This window comes from Syngnathus typhle, linkage group LG7 (assembly GCF_033458585.1).
Source record: "Syngnathus typhle isolate RoL2023-S1 ecotype Sweden linkage group LG7, RoL_Styp_1.0, whole genome shotgun sequence".
Taxonomy (NCBI): Eukaryota; Metazoa; Chordata; class Actinopteri; order Syngnathiformes; family Syngnathidae; genus Syngnathus; species Syngnathus typhle.
Window position 1 is genome coordinate 11,064,648 of NC_083744.1, and position 17,985 is coordinate 11,082,632.

Below are 17,985 nucleotides of genomic sequence, written 5' to 3' on the forward strand. Positions count from 1 at the left end.
TTACTAGTAAACTCCTAAACCGCACCAGTGATACTATGAGACCCAATTAGTAGGCATGTGTCAAAACTAGTAGCCATCTGGAGTTGGTTGTGCAATGATGTGTGGTGAGGTAATATCAGAATCTATCTATCTGTTTGTCTGTCTGTCTGTCTGAATTAGCTATTTGAATGTAGCTCTACACTGAAATATTTTGTCAATGACCTTGCTCCCACCATTCACTTTTTTATACCGTTTTATCTTGCAGAAACAAAAAACATTTACAGTGGTGTTAAAAATTGTTTTCCCCTTCACTCAATTTTCTTTTTGCCTGTTTGTTACACTTCACTAATTCCCATTGTCAAACAAATGTAAATATTTGACAACACAAATGTCACGTGTGCACCCAGAAGCAGACATGAAACGAAAGTTGAAAAGTAAAAGTCTTTATCAAGTATCAACAGAAAGCAGGGCTGGGCACTCAAGAAAACTAGACATTCTAGCTGGAAGAAAGCTTGACGCACTGACAACTTCTCACAGAGTAACCCGAGCTTACATACTGTAAGACACAGGTGTCAAACTCAAGGCCCGTGGGCCAGATACGGCCCGCCACATCATTTTATGTGGCCCGCGATGACAAATTGTGCATCAAATTTGTGTGTCATTACTAGAATTGCAAATTGTTTTCACTTTTAATAACTTTTAAAAAAAATATTTGACCAGTTTTTACTCGTCTGATTTGAAAATGAGTTATTTGTCAGTTTGTTTTGTAGCTTTTACTCTATATAATATGAGGTGCTCATACTTTTATTTGGGTTGGCAGTCATAATGGCCCTCCGGAAGAAGCGACAATGCGGCCCGCGAAAAAAATGAGTTTGACACCCCTGCTGTAAGAGATCAGGACAGAATAAAGTTGGACATAACAGGACAACGCATATAAGGGAAACTGCAACTGCAGAGCAACTGATCCATTAGGAATCAGGCTTGAGACAGAATGAATTTATATAATTAAAGGACAAAGAATAAAGGATCTGCAATTTTATAACTGACACATCGAGAAACGACGAGCCACCGAGAATCCATTGTCTTATGTCCCAAAGTAGCAAGATAGCCCCAGAGCATCACACTGCCACCACCATGTTTGACTGTACGATGTTCTTTTTCAAGTATGATAGATATACCGAAAAATTGACCTTTCATTTTGTCAGTCCATAGATTATTTATTCTCTGCTATGAATGTGATTTTTTGCCAGCCTCTTCCGCTAGCTTTGAATACCCCCTTTAATTAAGTCACCATTTACAATGTGCATTTTATAATTACTTCGGTTATATTTGTCTGACCTTTTTACACAATAAAATATGGACAAATACTAATTTTAAATTAGAAAGAGCATACTTCTTCGTGATACTATATTTTCAAAGCAATAGAATATGCTCTCTAAGGGAAATACATGCTTATCCATTTTATCACTTCAGCTTTGTGTAGCTCCTGCCGGAGCCAAGTGGACAGCGTTTGAACTGACTCAATGCTGCCCCCTGCAGGGTGACCAGTCATTAAACTAGTTTAGGAAATTGACTCCATGTAGGTGCAGTTCCATGACTCGAGTAAATAAATACTTTCAAATCATTAACATTGTAATTCATACAGTTCAATATTTCAACTCATAATTTTAATTCATAATCTAACAGAAGCAGGAAGCCCAAGTAGAAATGCACAAACAGGATTCTCTCCTTTTCTCTATTTTGTATACAGGGCAAGTTGTAGTTTAAGGAGGTTTTTTTTCATTTTTGTGTTTTCTTCTAATCTCGATCTTCTGCTTCCCCCCCCCTTCTACATTTTATTAAATTATTTAGTTTAGGTTTAAATTTCACCACATTATTACTCCACAGACACTGAATACGGAAGATAGCCTGCCACCATATATTACTTCTAAACCATTTTTATTTTATTAAGACAAATTTCCACAATTTTCATGTGACACATTGTGAAAGAGCTGAGCTAGAGATCAAGGGACAAAAGAGCAGGAACTGAAATGCGGTCACATTGAAATGTTAATAGAAGCCAGAGCAGCACATGGTGTGACAGACCTCCTGAGGGAAATGAACTAACCAAACAGTTATTTAATGCCCAATCATAAGTATGTATGTCCACAGCTTCATGCTGAGCACAGACTCAGCCTCGAGAAAATGCAATTCGAAATGCAAATGGAATTTTGTATGTAGCACAGAGTGCTCCACACATCAGCCACCTACACTTTGTCACTACACTTTAACTCAGCCTCCCAATTTTGAAAAGTTGATAAAACCATCAGCTGGAAAAACAGGCCATTGGAATTTTCACAAGACATTTCTTTAAAGTCCTTTTTCAGACATGTCGTTTTTTTGACCAAACTTAGTCAATAGGATTTCGCCATGATGGGTATTACTGATGTAAACTGTAACTGAAAATAGGATTCTTAATTATTGCAAATCTGCGTGAGGTTGTCATTATTTAAAGACAGCAAACCCGGGAAGTTAACAGCAAAAACCTCAGTTTGACTTCTACGGATTAGAAACGAATGGCTGAAATCGAAATCATTTTGCATTCAACTACCGAGCTGAACCTGCAGTTACAGCATCACAAATTTTCCCTGACATACTCCATGCATACAAAAATGATAGCACTTTGCAAAAAAAATAAAATAAAAATCTATACGCCAGCAGTAGATTTGTTGTTTAATCCAGTAGTCCCCAACCATCAGGCCGCACAGATAAATTGGCTGGGGGCTTTCATAGCAGAGCATATACGTCCCGATCAGTAATACATGGGATCCCCCAAACCCATCACGAATTCACAATGACACAAGACTACCACCCCCACAGTCACCACTCAATGTTTGCCAGTCAGTCAAAAAATCTGTACTACCATAAATTGGGCACTGGTGGAAAAATGGGAGGAGGGCACTGGTTTAGATTTGTTAATGCTATAATCACATACAGCTACAGGATGTACAGAAAGTCAGTGCACTTACATTTTTATTGAGACAATCCCCTGTATTTCTCATAATACAGAAGTGCACTTTGACTTTCCAAACACTGTGTGAGCCATGGCCATAATAATTCCAGCAAGATGAAAATTTGCATTGATGCCACCAGTGACTAAAATAAGATTTAAAAAATCCTGTCATCTCTATCTTGATGCTTCTTTGCTCCATCCCGCTAACTGTACATGTCCCAAGTGGTGGCCCCTAACACGCACGCACGCACGCACACGCACACACACACACACACACACACACACACACACAGTCTAGTGTTGGTGAAACACAACTATACAACAGCCACTCAGTTGTGACACGCCAACACAAGGCTTAAAACAAATGTTCGCCCGCGATGTCAAGGAAGCTCTGAAGGATGAGCAGCGCGCTTACGTGATCTACTTGTTACTGCACAGAGCGGAGACCCACTTGCATCTCTGAATATCCACACAGGATATCGTCTTTGTTGCATTGAGGCAACAAAGAAATGTAACATTAAATTGGGGAGAAAAAAAAAAGTGATTGCAATGTGTGCCAACATCAGTGTGAGCATAGGAAATTAAGAAGAAAAAAAAGCTCATAATACAACAAATAAAGCTTTTGAAATTGCACTCCTGCGGCACACATTTTTTATGAACCCCTTAACCCCACCATCTCCTCCCTCTTACTACCACTTGCACATCATTGGGATATTTACATTCAGTAGTTCAGTTCCAGGCTGAAACACATTCTTACGCAGTAGAACCCACTGCGGCTGTGTTCTCATGAGAGTTTGTGGTTCTGCACAATGCGTTCATCACAGCCAAATCAGAGTGCCCTGTTCTGGCCCAAAGCTTCAGTCGTGGGTCTAAAGAGTCTGAGCTTGCAGGATCACGTTAGCTCCTAGCGCAGTTTGAGCTTGAAGACTGAGATCTCCATTGAATCCAGGCTGACTGTGGAATGGTTGGCCAGTGGTGGACTAGAGTACATTAGGGTCAAAGACATGGGCTGCAGCAGCTGCAGGTCCAAGTTCTTGAAGAGGCTGGAAACATTCAGCTGCACACAAGAGGACAAATGGAAAAGGCAGACATTATTACCCTGATGTTGACTGATATTTAATTCTATTTTCATATTTTGGGATTTATTTCTTCATTTATTTGTTTTTCTATTTTTAATTTTTAATCTCTGCTAGTATTCATTATTTTGTTTTTTTAATTTCAATTAATTTTATTTATTTATTAATACTTTTTATTTGTTCTTCTATGTATTTTCTATTTGGCCATTTTTGGTCCTCCAATTTAGCCTCCTTGTGAGGAAATATGATAGGCACTGCACTTTTTTCAATCGTCGTCTATTGCCAGACACACCAGTGAGCTTTCTCATGAGACACCGTTTTCATAAAAATTTTGCTTTCTTTCTTTCTTACTTTCTTTCTTTATCACTTAATTGAAAAGTACGTCCAAAAGCTGTTTTGTGAGGTATTTGGACTCTTTCCCCGATGCTAGTATTTGTTCATCATTGTTTTGCTTTACTCGGTAGAGGACACCAATATGGGCAGCAACCATACCATGCATGCGAAAAAGCGTGTGTCTGCAAATAAAATTCCTACAAAATGATCAAACTAGACATTATTTTCAAAAATATCAATGTAGGTTTTTTTTTAGGGGGGGGGGGGGGGGGTTACTAACAAACAAATATATCATAATGGAACAAACACCATTACAGTGGTGGTCGTGTCTGATCCAAGGTGCAAATAGTCAATTTTGGCAAGACAGGCTCATAGGCTCAAAAAAAAAAAAAAAAAAAAAGTTTACCTTGTACGCTGGGGCAATGGTAATTCAAGGTACAACTGGATTTTATCAGGGGCTCCTCACCTGTCCTTGGGTGGTGGTGCAGTTGAATCCCAAGCTTGGAACATCCAAAGCACAGTCGAGGCCAAGACGGTGAAGAATTAAAGCTGTGTATGGTGATGGAGCATTGGGGTCCTGCACATGCACACAAAATATTCCACTTAAAAGAAAAATAGCAGTGTAACCTATAAAATCAAACTCATAACACTGGTCCTTCTCCTATTTGTCTGGAGTTGGAAATAATGTTGCTCCTATGCTGTTGCAGAAACACAAAACTGTGCCATGGTCAACCTGTTACCATGAAATCTTCACTAACTGCACAGAGTAAGTGACATTGTAAAGCAGAAATGCGGCGCGCACCCATTGTTGACAAAGGGCAATCGATGGATTTAATGAATTGGAGTGACACAGATGGTTTTATAAACGTGTTATTTATGTAATAGTTATTTGAATAACTCTAAATGTTACGTCAGGCCCGTCCTCAGCTCTTCGTTTCTGTCACGTTATCATACCTATCGTTTAGCCTGTTGTTGCGCGTTCATGTCTGTTCTTGGTGTATGATTTTGTCGAATAAATTTGCCCCAAAATGTGATTTATTCTCCGGAGCGACTTTTTTCCACGTTATTGTGCATTTTATGGCTAATGCGACCAATATTTCGGAGCGACCTTTAGTCTGAAAAATACTGTATGTCCCTTCTGACAAAGTACGCTTCACTGCATATTTGATTCCTGTCACATTAGGAAGAAACAGAATTCCTATCAGAAGATTAAAGCATCTGATTCCAGGTAACGCTGCCAGTGATACATATCTGAATCATGTCACTTGAGTGCAAACAAATAGAAATGGTGATACTTGAATGAATACATGTCCAGTCATAAAAGCTAAGCTGTAATAGATAAAATTTAAGACTCAAGGTGGCTTCTTTACTTGGCTTTGAATGCTGCGAAGGTTTAGAAGGTGAAAGTCACAGGGGAGCATTGACTTGAGTGGCGCAAAGGTTTGCAGAGGAGGCACGCCGCGCCTTTTAGGCAGGACAGGTAGCGCCAGAACATTGTGATTCAAGATGGCGTTGGTCATGTGACCAAGCAGAGAGGGGAAGCTCATCATCATGGAGTTGTCTGTCATCTGAAGAAGGGCAGAGAAAATAAGGAATGATGATGATTAGCGTGATAGACAGTAGCTTCTTGTTTCATTTTAGACACAACTATCAATTCACAGTGGCTGTGGTTGAAGTCTACTTATAAAGGTTAGACACTATATCCAAAAGAATCATGAGCGGGTTTGAAGAGCTACACGGTAAAATCTACGTCCTTCATTCCCATTTGTTTGATCAAAAGTACCATTTGTTACTTTTAGCTATGAGGACCTATGACAAAGGAAAACAAGAGCAACAGAGCACAAACTAAGGGGACGATGATCAACAGTGTTGCCATGACAACATTACCTCTTCAACTCTGTCACTCAACATTTTGCGGAGGAGAGTGTGAAACAAGGAAGAGAGTTTTGCAAAGAAGCCATCAGGCTGAAGGCAACACAAGGGAAAGAGATGGAAAACAAATGCATGAAATGTGAACCGAGCGGAAAACATGATGACAATGGTAGAGACAGAACAGAATCGATGACCTATTTTGAACATGTAAACAAAATAATAATACCATTGGTAATAAAGACATACATACAGAATTAAATAAAATCCCTTTTCTTGACGATAATACGTTCTATACACCCCAACTAATCAAGGTCTTCCGATTAATACTTGATGTTAATGAAATGTGGATTACACAGAAAAATCCACCTGCTTTTATCCATCTCAGGGGGCTGCCATTTTTCCATGGAGTGCCACTGGCTGGCGATTGAAAATGACATCACAGTGCCTAAGGGCTCAGCTTGAAAATGTCATGGCTCACACTTTTTCTGGGTTTGGTCATAGACGCATACTTCACCTTCGGTCTTTTTTTTTCAATTGAGATGTATACGTAGGTCATAGCTGAACATTAATGGTGGAAAAACTTTTTTTAATTGCACCAATACTTTTGTCCGTTCAGTGTACGTGAAGCTGTTAAAGGAGGAAAAAAATCTCCCCCTTATCTGCTATCTTGAATCTTACCTTGTTTCCCTTCAATCTCCTCTCCAGAAGTAATCGGAACCGGTTGATCGTCCTCTTGTTGTCCTTTAGGCCTTGACCCAGCCCACGATTATCATCCTGCATCAGTCGGCGGTCCAAAATGACCTCCAGCTGGCCTAGAGGAGATCGTAGAGTAACACTCCACATTCAAACCTTTACGACTCATACAATAATAGGAGAGTGAGTGAGAAACAATTAACAAAATAAAATAAAATAAAAGGCAAACCATTCTCCAAGCTGCTGACACCCAGAGCCTGTGCCGTGTGCAGCGTAAGCCTGTGATGGTTGTCCTGGATGTAGGCCTGGCTGGGCATTGGGTAGAAGTTAGCTTGCAAGGGGAGTTTCTGGTGGCGGCGACGAAGCTGCATCTACGAGAGGTGGGTGACAGCTTCTTAACATTTTGAGATTGCGACAGAATATGCATAGGTAATATCTAACAAAACACTATCACACTGACCTGGAAGCCATTGAGGTCTGTGTAGAAGATATCTCCGCTCTGGATGTCAGTGACCAGTCGCAGGGCCAGCTCCTTGTTGGTCTGATCTCTGATGTCCACTGTGGTGGTGATGTCCACAGAGAGACCATCCACACCTGGAAACACAATGTGAAAAGCGAAAGGTAAGACTTTACAAACATATTTTAATGGGGTGTAAGTGTCCTATTATTCGGAACACATTGGCCCTAGTAGTTTCATAAAGTAAACAGACGACAGCTTCTGCATTTGCAATTTGAAAAGAGCCCATAACAGTTTTGTTACCTGGCACGTTGTGGATACGAATTGCCTGCTCAAAGTGTTTGTAGTTTGCCACTACTTCAGAGAAGAGAGGTCCCTCAACCACACGTACAACGGGTGGCTCTTGGTGGTCGTAGGGCTGAAAGCAGCAAGAAGGAAAAGGGCTACTCCTTATAGGGGCAAGAGAAGCTTTGTGGGGTTTAGAACACAGAAAATGAGTCAATACCGTTGCTTTTCCATCTGGTAGGAAAAGATAAGCACCACTTTTGTCCTTAGAAGGACGAGTTCCATACAGAACGAAGTGCATCTGAACCTTCATTTCCTGGGGATCTTCCTTGTGTTTGATAGTCTGCAGGTTGAGGCAGATTTAGGAAAGTGAGCATCACTGAGATCAAAGACGAGTAGTTCTGACTCAAACCTCCAGCAAGCCTGTGGTCCCAGAGAAGCCCAGTGTCAGAAACTGGCTGCGGATGTAGAAGGTCTGAGGGTCACTTTGCTGAGACCGAACAGGTAGGGGGTCCAAAGCGTGGGCAGTCAGGGCGCCTCGCGGCAGCCGGAAAAGGGTGTCCGAGCGCAGAGTCATGGGCGAATCCGGAGAGGTATACATATGGAAGACCGTGAGCGCCAGCGATGGTAGACGCACCATGAATGTAGCCTGTGAAAAGGATTGCGGTAGTAGAAATAGGTGGTGATGTTTCAATCAGTATTTTGTACTACCGAGTGCAATCATTAAGATTTATGCAAAGTCATCTCTCACCTCAAACACTTCAGCACTCATTTGATTGGATGAGCTCCACTGAGCGCTCACTTGCACGGGGAGAGTCTGTCCGTCTTCAGTGAGCACCCTCACCTTGTGAGTGTTGACCAACACGGTCACGGCACATAGCCGCTCCTGCTCAAGTGGGTTAAACAGGACCAGGTATCTGACAGCAAAATGGAAAATAGCATTCAGTCTTTTGGGAATGAAGGACCTGAAGGAAAGGGGGCGTCATTTTAGACATGACATGGGCCTCACCTTGGCCCTGCCGGATCCAGCTCGATTAAAGTGTGCTGCGGAAGGGAGTCCTGAGTAGCACGTCTGTCATCCTGTCATCAAACGCACACAAGACCAATATTTATCCATCAACCTAATTTCGCATCCTGTTCAGTGTCTGTCACAAGGAAGCTGGATTCTATCCAAGTTGACAATCAATTACAGAGCAGACAACCCCCGCACACTCACATTCTCATTTCAGGAAATTTTAGCAATGAACCTACCAAATGGTTTTGGACTAGGAGGACATACCCAGAAAATACCCACACAAGGACACAGTGAAGAGAACACCACACAGCAAGACCTACATTTGAACCATTGTCACTATGGAACAAAACACTGGGTGCCCTATTTTGCCTAGTGTAAAGCGCAGTCTAACTTTTTTCATTTGGTATTTCGCCAGACAAGCATAGGTACAAAAAGGTGTTCCCCGGTGCCTCGGCAATTGCATGGTCATGGGATGGAATGCAGGTGGCTCCCAGCTAATCGAAATAGCTCCCCTCATTCCCTTTAAAATGAGTGCAGTCCTCGACATCTCCGAAGCAGAAATTGACTCAATGGGACTAGTGCAGGAGATTATCAAACAAAAAAACAGGCCTAGAGAGGCGCAACGTGGTCAATCAAACTTTTCCCATGAAAATAAATATGCACCCATTTTGACACTGAGCACATGGCTGGCTCCAGGTCAGTAAAATGCTACTGTATGTAAATTGTTTATTGTTCTCTTAGAAATCACCTCCAGTGTTTGCTCTTACCGTCTCTAGGAAAGGCTCTGTTTGGTAGAAGCGATAGAATTCTTTGTTCTTCATTATGAGGAAATGTGCAGCATTGATGATAACTCTCTTCAAACCGATGAGTGAGCGTAGTAATCTATGGATGTCAGGAGACAATCATCACACAATCAACATCAGATGCCGTGTTATTTTTCGACTGGGTATCAAACCTGTAAAACAAGGAGGATTAAATGATCCTTTTCATACAAAAACGTATTTAACCTTAATTAATCCAGATAAGGCAATTGAAAAAGGATTCTCATTTACAATGCCGGCCTGGCAAAATGTTTCTCTTATCTTTATTTCTTGAGTGAACTCATCTCATCTTAATTTGTCTATCACGGCCACCGTCATTCCCTACCTGGTGCCATAGTCGACAACAACATTCTCTTTCGCAGTACCAGTGATGGCATCATGATGCTGGAAGAGGCCCACAGAGCGCCTGGCATCAACGAGCAGGGCGTAATCTGAGACCGGATAGCGTCCTTCCATGCCCAGGTGTCGGGCGTTGGCGACCGCTAAGCTGTAAAGTATCTCAGCTCCCCTGAAACACGCATAACACTTGTAATTACTTGCAAGTCAACATTCTGTGTGGGATGGCGTCAATTCAAATTCACATTCATCCTGTGAATTGAATTTGAATTTTGCATAGCCCTGAAAGGGAACTTCCAGAGTCATATCATCTAGTCTGTCTGTCTAAGTAAGCAAGGAATATGTGAGGGATATTTGATATGTGAGCTTGTTTGCAGTGCATGCCAAGAAGACCAAAGTTCCCTGTTGAACAGTTAACACACAAAGCACACTTTGCAAAGTAAGACTGATGAGAGAATGGAATGACCAAACCTGAGGTGTGATTCGATGACACGATCCAAGCTCTTATAAAAGGGCCGGGATGTAAAGTAGCCAGTCCAGTAGTGGTCTTCTCGGTCTGCATAGGCAAAGAAATCCCCACTGAGCACGGGGAAGTCCGTAGGTCGGGATCCTTGAGCCAATCCATAGGATTTATACAAAGCATTGAAGTAGTCGGTGAGAGTTCCAAACTGAGCCTGGAGATGTAAGCAGAGATGCGGGAAAAGTTCAACCTTAACATTGCTAAAACCGAAACGCAGAACAGAACAAAAAGATACTGATACCTATGCCTAAGACTTTCTGGGCTTTGAATTAAACACTGATCCATGACATGTCTTGTGTTCCCTCAGCAAGTTAAATAGAATTCATTACCATATAAAAGTTTGTCCTGTCCACTCAAATACTCACTACAAGCTAGGGAGCATGGAAAACTAACCAAAATAGAATAGTGGTTGTGACAGTTGCCAAATTCCTTTCTCACCTTGACATGCATCTCAGGGTGAGAATTCATGTAATCGAAGAGCTTCTGATAGTTGGTATATTGCTGGTCCCACTCCAAGGCCTTGTCGTAGCGAAAGTCATCCCCCAGAGGGATGAGGAGCACCTTGCTACGGTAAAGTTTGGACTTCTTCCGGTACTGATCCAGGAGGAGTTGTGCCCTGAATTGATGTAGACAGTATGTGCAGTCTTCAATACCAGCTTTCTAAGAAAATTACTACAACATTGGAAATAGCAGGGTCACAATAGGTGAGAGCCATTTGCCATTAGTCAGTAAAATGTGCAGTCAGATGTTATTTATGGCTGTTAAAATCTGCCTACTAGGCCTGAAGAACAATCTGTTTGGATAGTTACCTTCCTCCCTGTATGCCCTCTCTCTGACGTTTGTTCATGGCTTAAAAATAGAGTATCCCCTTAAGATTTTACAGCAGTATAACGCACCTTTCTGCTACATTTGCTTCAACCACAGTTTTTGGTGGCACTTTCCATGGACAGTTGATACGGCCACCTGGTAGCCTCTTGAAGTCAAATTGGCAGCAGATCTTTGGGTCAGGCCCGCATGTATGAGGCACATCATAGCTGTAGAAGGGCATCATATGGCATAAGATGTCTGAACTGGAACCAGTGTCTGGAAAGAGAATACAAGTAAGCATTCAAATATCTTGGATTGAGAACATCCATCCATTTTCTATACCGCCTGTCCCCACTGGGGTCACAGGCGTGCTGGAGCCTATCCCAGTTGTCATTGGGCAGTAGGCGGGGGGGACACCCTGAACCGGTTGCCAGCCGATCGCAGGGCACACAGAGACAAACAACCATCCACACTCGCACTCACACCTAAGGGCAATTTAGAGCGCTCAATCGGCCTACCAAGCATGTTTTTGGGATGTGGGAGGAAACTGGAGTTCTTGGGGGGAACCCACGCAGGCACGGGGTGAACATGCAAACTCCACACAGGGAGGGCCAAAGGCTGAATCAAACCCGGACCCTCTGAACTGTGAGGCGGACGTGCTAACCAGTGCGCCACCATGCCGCCCAGTGAGAACATGCATCTTAAAGCAAAAGGAACTGCTTTTAGAATAAACAGTTCACAAAAAAATGTTGAGGGGGACTTCAAATTTTTAACAAGTTTGAGAACATTTACCTTAACATTTAATAATGAACACATTATTAGTAACAACACAAATAATTATTAATGTAATTTTAAAAATTGAAACATCAATAGGTGAAGAACGAGAACCCTCAATAGTTTTCTATGTATTTGTTATGGAGGAGTTTAGAAGCGTGGGAAGCATTTGTTCCATTGTTTTTAGAAAATTCTCCAAGATGGCGGACACTTGTCACATTACTATTATTAGAGTGAACAATGACAGTTTAACTCCCTGGGTTTGTATTACATTACAACATATCTTTTTCTGTGCTTAACTCACCCCAGGGTTGCCGCCACATAAACTCCAGGTTGCGTGTGGCAGCAAAATGCTTTTTGACTGAGTAGTGAACCCTCTGGATGAGCATGTTGGTCAGGTTGGCTCTCTTCAGCACATAGGCCATCGTAGAGCTATGTCCAAAAGGGTCTATTGCCCATCCACTGTGGGGGGTTGCCCCTGGAAAAGTAAAAATAACGTTTCATATTCACAATGCAGGGAGGAAAAAGTTATGAACCGTTGGTTTATATTCCGTATTTTTCGGACTATAAGTCGCGTTTTTTTTTCATAGTTCGGGTGGGGGGGCGACTTATACCGAGGAGCGAATTGTCACGACTCGTCCCCGATCATGTCCATAGCTGCACTTGGTCGCCCTGGTCCATTTCCACGCCGATCCGTGACACGAATTTCCCCCAAAATCCGACTTGTACTTCGGAGCGACTTATATATGTTTCTTTTTTCACGTTATTGTGCATTTATGGCTAATGCGACCTATATTCCGGAGCGACTTTTAGTCCGAAAAATACGGTAACTGGTTTTGCTTTCTTTAGCAGCAATATCCTCCCCCCAGACGTTTCCTGTAGTTACAAATCAGATGAGGATGGATTTCAGCTTATTCCTCAAAAAAACTGTCACACTCAGTAACGCTCTTGAGATGTCTGATGTAAATAGATCTAATGAGGTCAAGCTACAAATATCAGTCGGATTGAACTGGTGGATTTCTTTTGTACAGATTTGGAAAGATATACACAGTAAGTATCAAAAGGTATTGGTGTTCATAAGTCCACAGTTCAAACCCTCATTGCTCTGGCTGGGCATCCCTAATTTATATATTGTTTCATCCTAAATCACCTGTTGAGGCTTAAACTGAATGTGGCCTTGGAAGATTTCATGATGGGACAGTGACAAGGTTAGAACCATTTTAACTTTAGTCTAACGACATTATAACACATTATAAAGCAATAATAATACAATACATTAACCATCACAGAGTAACACGGATAGTTTCTGATGCACCTATGTTTCTCTCCAGCCACTGATGTCCCTCAATAAGTTGGTCTATCATGGCAAAATAATGAACGTTGGCTTCGTCTGTCATCACCCAGCCTCCTGTGACAATCTCAAGCTGTCCTTCGAGGATAAGTCTGTTGTACAGAGAGATTTAAAAAAAAAAAAAAAAAAAAAAAAAGCAGGTGAGAAGATAGAATCCTGCCCCAATGTGCAGAAATCACATTACCCAGATAGAAAGTTATTTTCACAATCTGCTAGTGCGTCATTGCTTTAAAGACATCTGGGCTAGTTTTTTTGCTGGTGGAAAAATAATGGAGCACCGACTCACTTGCGTGCAGCTTCCTGCTTTTGTGCATCTGCACCCTCCCACCACTTGGAGAAAAAGGAAATCTCAGACCAGATGAACTTTCTGCGAGGATCTTCAGTCAGCTTCACCACCATGTTGTTTAAAATATGTTGTGTCTGGTCTGTGAAGTACTTATCAAACGTCTTAACCCAACCTAACAAGAAGATAGATTTCTGTTACCACCACAAAAGAAAGAAAAATCCAGGTACGCTAACAGTAAGGGAAAAGAGCAGAAACGGATATAAAATACGGCTCATGATTTACAACTCAATCTATTTTGTCCACAGAGTTAATTGGCAGAGTCACACGTTCCATGCACTCTTTAGTTCCATACATGGCAAAGTACAATTTAGAACTATCTGGTAACAAGTTGACTTACAATTTAAGAAAAAACATGCAATCGAAGTACGTATCTTTTTTTTTTTTTCTTCAACTGTAACTTCTCCGCCCCCAACAGCTCCTGCTTTACATTGCTTGCGCCACAATAAATGCATGAGTTTAAAAATAAGAGACAGAACAAATGAAGAAATAAACCAAAATTTGGGGGACAAATCTGATCTTTACACCACTCAAACAGAACAATCATTTTTACAGACAAATAGTCTGATTGTGGGGACGGGAACTACTAAGTGAGCAGACTCGTTCAAACTTTGCCTAATATGTGGCACCTCTAATGCAATATTGCACGTATTCATACTCCACTCTGAAGAATACCAATCCAGACCACAGGTGAAAAATGTTCCATAAAATAAAATGGAAAATTGATCAGTTTAATTCAGGCGGGCCTGAGGTGATTACCTGGATCATTATGAGAGTGTGGGACCACAAACACTTGCAGAGGTTCTTTGTCCCACTCATCAGCATCGTAAGTTATGTCAAATCCCTGTTTCCACACACCACCATCCGGGTTGTCAAACTTGAGAAGGGAGTATACATCCAACATCTGAAAATGAATACGTAACATACAGACACACAAAAACAGGTTCTTATTACATTTGACTGAATAAAGTGACATGTATGCATTTGTTCCAAATTGCAGTAAGCTCACCTGAACTTCTGCCTGACTCTGACTGCCTGCAGCCAACTGACAGTCCTGGGGCTTGACAGTGAGGAAAGTGGGGCGCCTGTCAAAGGGAAGGACCCAGGAGCCATTGGCACTCCTAAAGGGCAGGTGGCCACTGGGAGACACTGCTCCTGTGTCTGTGAGCTCCATCACAGAGTCTTTTATGTGACTGATGATTTGATGGTTTTCCTCGAGCAGCTGCTCCAACTGCTCTATCCGGTTCTGCAGGACTGAAATCTGGCTCTATAACATACAAAAAACAAGGTAACATGAGGGCACTTGAATTTAACGTAACAACCATATTCATGTTCCCTGAAAAGCTAGAGGACAAATTTCACCACACCCAGATGTGTGTGACGATCATTGGGAATTTGATCTTTAATCTTTAATTAGCATTATCCATAATGCCAATTAACACAATGACTTCTTGATTTCCAGAATTTTTCACTTTTTTTGGTTATCCCCGAAAAAAATTCCCCCAGGGTATCCTCGCACCCCCTAGTAAGCATTCTCACACCCGAACCACTGACTTAGCGTGCCATCAGTTTAGTGCCTTCATGGACGACAAGCTGCTAACATTCGCCATGGCGAAGACCTTGGAGCCTTGGTCGGGACGGCTTGCTGCCATATCGGTGTTCATAACAGACATCCACGTGGTTGGCAAAGACAACTACGTTGCTGATGGCCTCGCCCAGGCAATAACAGGAGCCGTTTTCCTGGCACTCTATGCTGTCATGGCCGCCGACTTTGTCATTCATGCCTACCATACGGAACCCGACAACACTACGGCTGTAGGACATCATGTTTATCCCTCTTCAGTCTTTGGACCCACCACTGGCCCCTGCTAACGCTATGTAATTCGGTTACCCATCCATTTTTCTAAACCACGCATCTATGTCAAAAACCCATGAAAAAGATGCAGTCACAGGTGCTATAACAGCATTATTTAGTACTTGAAAATAATGCATACTTGATTCTTTTAGAAGCTTAAATAATACAGTATAAAGACACTGAATAAATCGGAAACCATCACTGATACTGAATTTGTCTACACTGTTTTTGCATTATTCACATGTCCTGAATGTTGTTAGTCACCTAAATGTTGAACAGAGGGTGTGTTTCTACCGAAGTCAAATTCCTTGTTTGGCACGCTCAAACATGGCGAATAAAAAACTCTTGAATCTTGAATCTTGAATCTTATATGAAGTATGCCTAGAGCCAGTGCCGGTTCTGGCAGGGGAACCACAATACGGCTCATGGTGGCTCCTAGATGTTTTTTAAAACCTTAGCTTGGCTAAATGGTGATAATTGACAATATTTATTATTTACAAATGACAAGACAATGTGTTATTTGACACTTTGAATCTTCTTCTGTACTTTCTGCCTAATGTCAATGTGCAAAAGGTCAATTTAGCAATCAATCCCAAAGAGATTGACTAAATGAAATGTACTACATATCATGCAAAAAAATCCAAAGAGCCGTGTACATTTATTCTTACCCGTGGAAAGTTTCCACCATTTTGTCGCCTTGCAGGGTCATGCTGGACGCGGTCCAACATGAGATAAAGTGAGAACACAGCCACACAAAAGATGGCCCCTCCACACACTGTCACCTGTTTCCTCAGTTTCATCTTCTACAGGCTCTTCTACAGATTCTATAGGAACCACAGCTGCTTTTTCAAGCAACACAGAAAATGGGGCTCAAAATAAAAAACACCCCTTCATTGGGCAAAAAAAAAAAAAAAATCCCAAGGGTTTAGTTCCTCACAAATGTGTCCTCCAGCCTCCATTCATGATACTGGCGACTACACAGAAGTGGGCAGTGGCTGCAGTGGATGTGAATTAAGTGAATAAATCAGCAATAGCTGGCAAGAAGTCCATCAGCTCTGGCCAGGCCACAGCCACCAGTGGGCTGCTTTAAAATGGTCGTTGTGCTCGATGATCCAAATCTATGAGACAGCAGGAACAGAGAAAACAAGCTCAAAACAAATGGAAGAGATCCAACAGGAAGTCTAGTGTCTCTGCTACATCAGGTGACTCCCAGTGGGCCGGCACTTACTGGTCCAGTCCCCCACTGCCGCAGCAGCAGCAGCTAATCAGTCAGTATAGGTTTTCTTCCTGTCCCTTAACAGGTCCGATCACTTGTCTGTTTCATAGCTGATTCTGGTTCTTCAAAAGCAGCTCCAGGCATTCCGGGGGAAAAGGTGTCCTCACAGTGCTGTCATCAAATTGAAAATAGCAGGTAATCAGTGCTTGATCACAGTGGCCAAGAGGAAATCTTCCTTAACTGCTGAAACAATTAAAAAAAAAAGATTAATGGTGCGTGCAACATTTTGTAATCAGGCTATTAAAACTAACATGCTCCATTGAGTACACGTGACAGGAACAGAGTGGTGAGAAAATGCGATACACGATAAAAAAGAAAGGGGGAAACAGTGAGGAAGCAGATGGTGGGTGGTGGACTTCCTCTAAGCTCTAACGGATCTTCCCGGTTCAGCACAGTGTGCAATCCAACAAGACTAATCGGCTCACTTCTCGGAGCTGACTATTAGAAAATTATCAAACAATAATCTTGATATGATATGTCCATACCACCAAATGTCATCTCACCAAAGGCAGACTAAGTACAATCACGTACGTAGTATTTACCCAGTTTGAGCAATGCGCCTACTGGCTTGTGTAAACAATGACAACCCCACCAAACTCGATGTTATTGACAGAAGGCTGCAGCTCTGTTAAGATTTAACTTTGACGAGTTTTAGACAAGAAAGCACGTCGATGAAACTGAACGCACAGCTGCTGAACGAACCTGTAAGCAACAAAAAACTAGCACTCAGTGACTAGGTATACAATTGTAATGACTTAATACGCTGATTTACGATCATAGCGGGATTATAGAGACATTTCACAGTATTAAAGTATGAAGCAAAACAATCGTCATCAACGTGTTTGCCACGACAAGTGTTGGCTTGTGGTTTACGTGCAATAACCTTACCCGAGTGAAGTAAAGCTAACCTATTAGTTTTCGTCTAATCCCGTGCAAAAGAAATTCTCGTGATTTATTAGAGGATTCTGACGTTTAAAATTAGGAATTCTGACGTTACCTGTCAATGGGGCAAGTGGACCGTAAGCGAGGAGCGCCCCTTGTGTGTACGTGTGTGCCTCAGGCTACATACAAGTCACAGCAAGGCTGACAGCTAACCGATGATAGTAGACGCTAGCGTGAGCAGCTAGCTAGCTAGCTTGCGTCGTTAGCTGCTGCAAAAGCTTGGAGGAGAGTACTAGTGTTGGCTCGTGAAAGAACGAT

General features: G+C 42.0%; 1 protein-coding gene across 4 annotated transcripts; it reads right to left on the reverse strand.

Moving 5' to 3' along the window:
- Nucleotides 1-1,898: 1,898 nt before the first annotated feature.
- man2a2 (mannosidase, alpha, class 2A, member 2) lies at nucleotides 1,899-17,964 on the reverse strand. 4 transcript variants are annotated; one of them, XM_061283966.1, is made up of 25 exons: nucleotides 17,783-17,964; nucleotides 16,738-16,965; nucleotides 16,178-16,627; nucleotides 14,664-14,921; nucleotides 14,414-14,558; nucleotides 13,598-13,769; nucleotides 13,276-13,403; nucleotides 12,265-12,438; nucleotides 11,276-11,462; nucleotides 10,818-10,995; nucleotides 10,331-10,533; nucleotides 9,849-10,031; nucleotides 9,470-9,584; nucleotides 8,697-8,767; nucleotides 8,439-8,604; nucleotides 8,100-8,336; nucleotides 7,908-8,030; nucleotides 7,706-7,820; nucleotides 7,406-7,539; nucleotides 7,175-7,316; nucleotides 6,931-7,064; nucleotides 6,268-6,345; nucleotides 5,751-5,948; nucleotides 4,847-4,957; nucleotides 1,899-4,028 (listed from the first exon to the last, which is right to left on the reverse strand). In XM_061283966.1, exons 3-25 carry the CDS (start codon nucleotides 16,307-16,309, stop codon nucleotides 3,876-3,878), a joined length of 3,537 nt encoding a protein of 1,178 aa, XP_061139950.1. In that variant the 5' UTR covers nucleotides 16,310-16,627; nucleotides 16,738-16,965; nucleotides 17,783-17,964; the 3' UTR covers nucleotides 1,899-3,875. The 4 variants fall into 4 exon arrangements, with proteins under 4 accessions (XP_061139950.1, XP_061139948.1, XP_061139947.1 ...); XM_061283964.1 differs by lacking the exon at nucleotides 6,268-6,345 and having other exon boundaries at nucleotides 16,738-16,896; nucleotides 17,783-17,963; XM_061283963.1 differs by lacking the exon at nucleotides 6,268-6,345 and having other exon boundaries at nucleotides 17,783-17,963.
- Nucleotides 17,965-17,985: the final 21 nt, after the last annotated feature.